The sequence below is a fragment of the Condylura cristata genome, unplaced genomic scaffold (assembly GCF_000260355.1).
Source record: "Condylura cristata isolate star-nosed mole 26May11 unplaced genomic scaffold, ConCri1.0 scaffold00014, whole genome shotgun sequence".
In the NCBI taxonomy this organism is placed as follows: Eukaryota; Metazoa; Chordata; class Mammalia; order Eulipotyphla; family Talpidae; genus Condylura; species Condylura cristata.
This window is the reverse complement of record NW_004567115.1, coordinates 18,015,709-18,025,228: the sequence shown is the minus strand read 5'-3', so window position 1 is coordinate 18,025,228 and position 9,520 is coordinate 18,015,709. Positions and strand designations below refer to the sequence as shown.

At 43.4% G+C, this 9,520-nt stretch overlaps 2 protein-coding genes across 2 annotated transcripts in view; one reads left to right on the top strand and one right to left on the bottom strand.

Moving 5' to 3' along the window:
* Positions 1 to 3,564, bottom strand: part of LEPROTL1 (leptin receptor overlapping transcript-like 1) — a 9,101-nt gene extending 5,537 nt beyond the window's left edge. The window contains exon 1 of the mRNA XM_004682206.2: positions 3,450 to 3,564. Coding sequence (XP_004682263.1) covers positions 3,450 to 3,465 — 16 coding nt within the window. The 5' untranslated portion in view covers positions 3,466 to 3,564. The remainder of the gene's footprint in view (positions 1 to 3,449) is intronic.
* A 4,582-nt stretch (positions 3,565 to 8,146) lies between these two features.
* The window catches only part of SARAF (store-operated calcium entry-associated regulatory factor), a 19,872-nt gene continuing 18,498 nt past the window's right edge, over positions 8,147 to 9,520 (top strand). Inside the window, exon 1 of the mRNA XM_004682205.2 lies at positions 8,147 to 8,396. Within this exon, the coding sequence (XP_004682262.1) occupies positions 8,294 to 8,396 (103 nt within the window). The 5' untranslated portion in view covers positions 8,147 to 8,293. The remainder of the gene's footprint in view (positions 8,397 to 9,520) is intronic.

Below are 9,520 nucleotides of genomic sequence, written 5' to 3'. Positions count from 1 at the left end.
CTCCCTGGTGCCGCATGAGTTCGATTAATGCACAGCACTGAGAATCTAAAGCCGCTGCCGCATGAGTTCGATTCCCGCCTGTCCCGGAGGTGACCACATGGCGTGGCAGACCTCTCCTGACCCGCCCACTGCTCCTCTCAGCAGTGTACTTCATCAATCTGCCTGTTCTGTTCCCCACTCTGTCTCTGGTGAAGCCTCTCGCCTGCCCCTGAGCCTCTGGCCTGTACCCCAGTTCTGTATGCATGAATAAATAAATCTTTAAAAAAAAAAAAAATCAGCAGGTCCTCTCACCCACATGGCTTTTGTACATGTTGTCTCTTTCACTTCAGGCATTTTCATTCATCTCCTCCATTCAAGAAATATTTACTGACAGCTAAACAGATAATAGGTGCTGGGGTATGTTAATAAAGGAGAAAAGTCCTTTCACACAAATGGAGCTTGCATTCTTGCCCACTCCTCTCCTTTTTCCAGAGTTGACTCTTTATCCTCCTGATTTCAGCTCAATCATTTCTTCTTCAGTGAGGTTTTCCCAAACCTCCCAACCAGACCAAACCCCCTCCTCCTTTCCTCCCTCCCTTCCTTTCATTCAAGTGTCTGTTGCGTACTTTGTGTGTATCATATATTGTCTTGATACTGGACATAAAGCAATGACAATTAAAAAAGAGAGAGAGAGAGAAAGCTCTTGTTCACATGAAACTTATAATCTAGAGTGAGAAGAAAATGATTTTAAAAGCATATGCAAGTAAATGTCAAGTGCTACGAAAAAAATCAGGTAGAGTAGGTAGAGTAAGAGGATGGTATTCTAGACACATCGGTCTGGGAAGATGTCTTTGAGGAGCTGATAACTGAGCAGAGATTTATTTGAATTGAGGGAGTGTGGTTATCTGGGCAAGCATCCAGGCAAGAACATGCCCATGAGGCTGCCTGCACTGTATGGTGCCCTTTTGGGTAGTTATCACAGCTGTACTATCTTATACTGATTTGTATTGGCCTTTCCTTCTAAACTGTTTACTCAAGGGAGGCAGGGAAAATGATTTTCTGTTGATGACACACCCCAGCTCTTATCTCTCAATATCAAGAATTTGTAGAATGAATGAAGGAAATCAAAGGAGGAAAAAAAGAGGCTGGAGGAGAAGGATTAAAGAGAAAGCGAAAAGAGAAGATACAAAGTGCCTAGTGCCCAAGGTTAACAGAGAAGCAATAGCACATAATGAGAATCAGGAGGCTCTGGGTCCTACTAATCCTATTAATCACTAACTAGCTGTTGAAATAGTTGATCTGAGCATCAGTTTTTTCTTCTACAAGTTAAAGTAGATCTAAAATGCAAGTAAGTCTCTGAACATCTCCTTTTTGAAATGCAGTTGTCAAGCGTGAATTTATCATTACAAATGCTATGTGGTGGTATTCATTTATTAAGTTGTATAGCCAATACATAGCTTAGAATCCTGAAGGAAGCAACAGCCAAAACTAAAAAAACAAAAGTGAATGCCAAAAAGGTCATACACTGAAGGCTAACATTCTTTACAACAAACCCTTAGATTCTATGACAATTAGTTCTATCTTTATCATCAAAGTATTTTCAAAGTCTAAGTTCAGCTTATTCAAACAGCTGAAGAAAGACTTCCCTTAAAAAAAAAAAGCAACTAAAATAAGATTAGATTCAGGTATAAAAAATAATGTATTTTGACATTCACCTGCCAGTAACATAGGATAAAATAGTCAAAAGCACCCTTCTCAAAAGTTGTCTCAAAATGTGCAGTTTCTCTAGCCCTGTGAAACAAGCAATTGTTGACTAATACATAAATTTCATCATTTGTGTATAAACTGTTGTCCTAGGTGACACATCATCAAGGCAATAATTTATACTGTAATTGAGTGATGCAACAATTGGAAAGCAAAACTTATATGCCTCTGGTTTCTACTCCCAGTCTCTGGGGTAGGGGTGGAAGAGGCCCATTATCTGAACATTCTAGTGACAAGTGCAGATTCTGTGATTACAAAGAACAGTGGGAGACGGGACCAGTTCCCTTGTCTGGGAGTAATCTGAGAATTAGTGGGAAAACTGAATATATGCCAAAGTAATATAGGCAAATGGCTAAACATCAACACTCTGATATCAACATTCTTCCTTAATATTAAGGTGACAGGACAAAGGGAAAAAACCCTGATAAGCAATTCCAACAATCAATCTTACTGAAACCAAAACTGTAAGTGCAATACCATCAGGCACATTTCACCTGATCACCACTTATACAGCTTTGGAGAAGGAAATTATAAAATGCTTTTGAGACGCCTGCATTTGATACTGAAGAAATGAGGAAACTGGCAACATCCTAAAAACCGCAGCACTGTCACAACTGATTTAAAGTGATCTATTATATTCAAAGGAAAGTCTGGAAAGTCTTAGTTGCTAAGATGACAAGGATTTACATGGGAAATGTCAGATTTCAAAATAAACAAGAGACAGTAAAAACCGTGACTCGGGGAAAGCAGCTTAGTAACTTATGTTTAAAGGAAATAAAACACACAGTAAAACACTAATTTCAAAGTTCTTCATTTCCTGTTGTCCACCACACCTACAAAGAAGCAGGTCAGGAAATCAAAGCAGTTCATTTCTAAAAAGTTGAAAAATGCTGTTCATGATATTCTAACCACTGACAAAATTAACAGAACAGTTGAAAACAAATGCAATACTTCTTTTAATAAAAAATGCGAATAAGAGTATTTTTCCCCAAATTCTAACACTATTTTATTTAAAAGGGTAAAAACTAAACACAAACTTTGAAATGTGAAAATGTTGGAACATGAGATTGAGAAGCGGGAAGAGAGCAGGAGCACTTTGGGGTCGCTTACTCGGTCTACCCTGTTTAGAGCACGAAGCAACGTGCAGGGGTACTAAAGTGGATGCAATCGCCCAGAGTTCGGCAAGTACGGTCCTCAAGCTCTCCCGGGGCGTTCTTGAGGGACTTAGCTCAGCTCAGCACTCGAAAAACGTACTTGTGCCTTTAAGTGGGAAATGACACTGATTTTCCATAACTGGCATCCCTAGCGGCCTCAACCCCTTCAAGCCCCTCGGGCCGCGTCTCTTGTGCATGCAAACTCCTGCAAAACGTGTCCAATAGCCCAAGTCTGAGTGGGACTCCTAACAGACAACCAGCCACTTCTTTCTTTCTACGGGGGGCGAAGGGTGGGAGACAGGCTGCCGCGCTCAGGAGAAAGTGGGACTGACGGGCGACGCCGTCCCCGCCGTCCTTTCCAGGCGGGCGACGCGCCCACCTCGGCCCGGGGGGCTGCGAGGACTGAGGCAGGGGTCGGGGGTCGACCGCCGGCGTAGGGACCCCGTGGCGCGCGCCGGGCCCGGGAGGTGGCGTGCGGGGGCCGCGTGGGACCCCCTCCCTCTCTCTCCGGGCGGCCACCCAGCTCTCCGGCGCCCTGCGCCCCAGGCCCACCTTTGATGCCAGCCATGGCGGTGACGTCGCTCGTGGCTCTGGGACCAGAGGAGGCGGCCGGGAGACCCGAGACGCTCGGCGGCGGCGGCGGCGGCCAGACAACACCCGGAAGTGCACGACGCAGCACTTCCGCCGACGGCTCGCGCTCGCGCGGGGACGCGGTGGGCGCGCCGGTCTCGGGGCCGTGGGCCCGACCCCTTTTTCGCTTGCCTGATTCCTACACGGGTTTCCGCCTTGGGAGGCTTTCCGACCACGCCGGGGTTCCGGGGTCTTGCAGGCGCGGGACTCGGTGTACCGCTCGGGGTCGGCGGAAGCTCCCGCCGGTATCCCGCAACCGCTTGCATCCTGTAAAAAGCAGCGGGCGCTAGGAGCCGCGGTGCCTTGGGGGACCGGTTGTGATGTGTTTGAAAGCTGTTTCGCATTCTTTAAACGCAAAATTCTCTCCTCTTTAGTCTTGCAATAAAAGAGAAGTAAGGCCGAAGGGGTGACCCGCACTTGGCTCCTCGGTTTCCTGCCCAAACTAGGGTTCTGGTTAGAGCCCTCCGCCAGAGAAAGGAGCTGTAGGACCACGTTTGTTATTGAGCTTTACTAGGTGTCGGGAACCGGCACCGAGGTAAGCAAGATTAGGCACCGATTCGACCCTCAGGGAGCCTGCAGTTTTATGATGGAAACATGAAAAAAGTGTGAAATGACAACAGTGATAACAGCCAGGCAATGGGTAGGTAGATAGTCCCAAGAAAGTCTTTGATTTAGATCAGTCATGGAATATTCCCCGAGGGAGGGAAGAGTATCTTGTAATTTGAGAAAAGGGAAAAGCCACTACAGGGAAGGGGCCACTCACAGTGAGTTTGTTGGCAAACTCTGCGAGTCAGAGCTTTTCTGCTGGAAAAAGTTTGGGGTCCTGTAAGAAAGCCAGTGGTATTTGTTGCTCAAAGTGGGGTGGGGCAGATGTTACAGCAGGATCCTAAATAAGACTTTTTTTTTAAATCTCATGAGCAATGACACTCTTAATGAGTGTGAAAAAGATACAGGTGAAGGTACTAAGATGCTGGTATTGTGCACTCTACTTCCCTACACTTCCAGGGTGCAATTACATCTTAAACAGCAAATCACTTCTTGAGGCTTAATGCCCCCAAACTAGTCTAGAAGTGTCTTCTAAAGAAGTAGAATTTTTTTTTTTCGCACTCAAGTTATTGCAAAAAGCTATGCCATCTCCTGTAACGTGAAGATAACATTTCCATTTAAGGATGTAGCAGCAAAAACAAGGCACACTTGAACATATGCTCTAGAAATGTGCGTCCCATTCTACAGCCTGTGAATCACCAGCTCTTTCCTGAAATACTGAAGCAGTCATATACATTCTCCTCCCCATCCATCTTGAAAGTAGGTAGAATTTGAAGTTAATTATTCTACCCCAAATTGTCAAAACGACCCCTATTCTTATTTTGTTCCATAGTTTTTCATCTTTGAGGCAGAGAAGATTGAGAGAATATAGTAGAGATAACTGATCAATGGGTGGTGTTGGGGGTGATAGGTTTTCTGATAGACTCATAGCTTGGCTCCTGGGGTCAAGATCACCTTTTTTTTTTTTTTTTAAGATTTATTTATTTATGCATATAGAACTGGGGTAAAGGCCAGAGGTGTGTGGGGGGTGGGGTGAGAGGCTTCACCAGAGACAGAGTGGGGAGCAGAACAGGCAGATCCAATTACACTGCTGAGGGGAGCAACGGGCATGTGGATCACCTGGGGTGGGGGGATCGAACTCATGTTGAAGTGACTTTAGCTTCTTTGTGCTGTGCTTTAACCTGCTGAGCCACCAGGAAGGGCCCAAGATCACGTGTTTTGGGAAGTATTTTGGGGCTTCCATAAGCGCCAGTGACTGAGTTAAGTGCTAGTCCCCTAATTTCCTTGTTTTGAATACTAGTGGGTTGAGCTTTACAAACATTCATTTATTTTCTTATATTAAGGAGCAATAGAGATTATTCATCAATTTTTTTTTCACGTGCTTTTCCTTGAGATTCACAGTGGTACAATGCAAGGAAATACCATCCAAAGATAATTTTTTTTTTATTCTACAGATTTTTTTTTCAGATTTTAGAGAATAGTGTTTCCAAATGTTGCATTTCAAAGATCCTCTATAAATGAATTCTTTGGAATGTTTCCTAAAAATGCAAAATCTCTAGTCTCACTTTAGAACTTTTGAATCTAAATTTACATAGGCAGAATCTAGGAATCTGAAATTTTAATAACATCCTAAATCTTTCCTATGCAAACTAAAGCTTGAAAATTGTCAGCAAATGTTGACTGTCAGGCATTTACCTCATCAGTTTTACAAACTAATCCCCAAATTAGCTAATGTTGTATCCTTTAAATGTTCGAATGTTCTGTAAACTTGGAATTATTATTATTTTAAACCTGCAATTAATAACCCTTACAAGCCAAGTCAGTGAAATCTCAGAGTTTTTATTTTTAAAAAAAATTTATATGGAAACATTTAAGTATATGAAACATAGGATGATAAAATGAACTTTCCAGTGACATATTCTTTTCTCTGTACTCCCCATTTCCATCCTATAAACTCCCCTATTATTTTGAAGAAAATTCCAGACATAATTTTATCTTTAATATTTTGCTATATATTTTTAAAAGTTACTTATTCTTTTCTAAAAAGATTTATTTATTCATGCAAAAACTGGGATACAGGCCAGAGGTGCAGGGGGTGAGAGGATTCACTCTGAGAGACAGAGTGGGGAGCAGAACAGGCAGATATATTGAAATATACTGCTGAGGGGAACAGCAGACCTGTCAGGAGAGGTCTGCTGATCCATGTGGGTCACCACTCTGGCTAGGGATGGAACTTTGGCTGCAGTGACTACGGATAGCTTCATAGTGCTGCACTTTAACTCGTGTCACTGGGGAGAGCCCTATTTTGATATGTTTTTAAAAAGATTCTATAGCGTAACACTGTACATCTATCATATTAATTAATTTCATCACATAGGGTCTAGTAGTGTTCAAATGTCCAATTGTCTCATAAATGTCATTTATTTTGGGGTTTGCTTAAAACAGAATCAAATCAGATTTACACATTACTGTTGATAAGTCTCAGAAATATTTTAAGAAACTGCCTTTTAGTATTCATATCTCAGCTCAAATGGTAACTTCTCAGAACCATCCCTGGACATTCTATTTATTGTAATACTTTATATCATATTATCCTGTTTTCTTCTTGAAGGCACTTATTCATCTGAACTATATTATTTGTTGGTTTTCTCTCCTACTAGAATATGAATTAGTACAAACCTTTTATGTTTTGCTTATAACTGTCTATAACTGTACATAGCAAGTGATGGCATTTCAAATAAATTCTCTTGTTAAGGTAATTAGTGAGCTCTATATTACATTCAAAGATCACTTCTTGTTTCAAATTGTCAACAACAATGAATGCTTGCTGATCGTTGTCCTTTATCTCAATTACCATATTACTTTCCTGATTTTTCTCCTACATCCTACATTACTTTCAGACTCTTTCTAAGTGCTTCTTTTGCTGAGCTTCAAATGATAGTGTTCTCTTAGGTGGGTCCTGCACCTCCTTCTTTGCCATAATTAAATTCTCTTCCTACTCATTGTATCTCTTCTTGTGATATTAAACACCATCTTTAATTTGATAACTGCCAAATTTCCCTGAGTTTTGAAATTCAGATCTAAAAATCCAAGTGTATTTATTATGTTTATCTGAATACCTAATAGTCATCTCACATTTAACATGTTGATGGCAGAATTTGCTATTATCTTTAATCCTATCCTGAGGAGTCTCGTTCCAAGTCATCACTGCTCTGACCAACCCTGTGGAGCTAGGGTCTGGTCTACCACCTGCATAGCCTCTAAGTGGAGGGAGCCCCCCTTACCTTTCTCACCACTTAAGTCTCAAGCTTCAAAATCACTTGTCAGCAAGTTCCTTCAACTGCCCTCTCCCCAAACCCGAGTCTCCATTGTATTGCTACTTACTGCTTTATGCACTTATCACTATTATCTTTGCTCACTATCTTGTTACTTGTCCATCCTTACTTCAATGCAAGTTCCACGAATAGAGGAACCTTGTTTGTATTTTCCATACTTAAAACAGTGCTTGACACATATTCGGCATTCGACCTGTATTTGTTGAATGAATGAACGAAACACCCAGGCTTGTCAGACAGCGATTAACACCTGTGCACTTAGCACTGTTTTCTCTGGCCGGTTCTTCATTTAAACAGTAGTTTCTCCTCATGAAATTCCGAAGTACACGGGGATAGGTCAAGGTTTAAACTGTTGAAACAGCAGCTATTTTCCAAGCTAAATTTCGCGTCACTGCTCCGCCTCTAGTCAACAGGACAACATCATCAGTCACGTGCCAGGAGCTATGCTAGATGCTGAAAGCATCAAGTTGAATAAGGCACAGTAACTTCCCTGGGGAAGGCTGCTGACATTTTGGAAACACGCTTGATTGCACTTAGGTTTCGCGTTGCGATAGTTTGAGCGTCTTAGCCGCAGCATCTTCGCTCAGTCTCTGCGTCCCGCCCTTGGCCCCGCCTCCAGCAGCAGCGCTCCGCCCTCGACCCCGCCTGGAGCCTCGCTGAACCCCGGGGGCGGGGCCAGCAGCGTCCACTCAGGTTCCCCCACGCGCTGCAGCGGCGTGACGTGACACTAGCGCACAGATCTTCCGTGCGACTGCCGCTCCGCAGGCGCGTCTACCTTTCCCGCTGCGGGGCCTCGGGCGTGACTGCGCAGCGGCGCGCGGACTTCCGCAGGCCGGGTTCCGGCCCGCTAGCGCCTGTAAGCTGTGCGCCATCTTCGCAAGCACCATGGTCGCGGCCTGTGGGCTCGGAGCGGCCGGACGCCGCCTTTTCTTCTGCCTTATTGTACTTCTGCAGATCGCGTGCACGGCCCTGGGCTGGAACGACCCCGGTGAGTGCTCTTCTCACTCGCCCTTTCCCGCGATCTTCAGCCTGTGCCCAGAGGCCCCACGGGCTACCGTTTCCGTCGGTCTCCCCTGAGCTTTTTGGCCCTGACACCTCCTTTCCATCCAGTTTCAGTGCCTTGCCTACCTCTTTTTGCTCAGTTGCAAATATCCTAGGGACTAGCGGGGATGGTTGGAGAGTGGGCGGGTGGCGCGACTCCATCGTTTCCTTTCACCCGTTCCTGGACTAAGAAAATTTGCCTACAATCTCCTTTCTCGGGCTACAGTTCTCAACCGTGTGTCTGGCTGGACAGCTAGACACTAACCTGCGCATTTTACTTTGTTGTCAAGACTGATGTCATCGTTGCTGCCTGTTGCTAGGCTGGCAGTTGCCATGGCACCGCCTGTCTGTGAGTCACAGTGGACAGGACTGCAAACCTTGCAGGTAGATTAGCAGAATTATAGCCCGTATTATTTATGTTAGCCGAAGTCATTGCTTCTTACTCCCCCCGTTAATTTGCTTCTTAGTCTCTTCACAGTATGTTGTTGCCTTATGTCAGCTTCCCCCATTGTTTTCACTGTACCCTAGGAAAAAAAAATACGTATTTGTGTGATGGTACATGTTAAGTGATTTCTAGGGAAAATAATTTTTATGCCACTATATTATTAGAATTGTCTGATGAATTTTATGGGGTCTTTAATATTCCAGGTAGTTAATATATAGTTTTGCATTTATTAAGTGATTCATGTTCTTAAGTTGGAATTATCTTTAAAAAAATGACTTTAGGAATTAAAATGTAGGTTTTGGTTTGGGGAGTAAAGATACTACTAAGTCATGAAAAGTAACCAATACTGCATTTGTGATTTGCTGATAGGAAAGGCCAACCTTATTGTGATTTTCTATTTTAAGTGCTGAAAAGAGGAAGAAGCTACTATTTGAAAGTACTTGACTTTGAGTAGCCTATTAAATATGGATATTTAATTACCAATACATAAAAAAGCCAAGTTAGATTTACTTATTTATTTTATTTTAAAAAATATTTATTTATTCATACAGAACTGGGGTATAGGCCAGAGAAGCGGAGGGTGAGAGGATTCACCAGAGACAGAGTGGGGAGCAGAACAGGCAGAT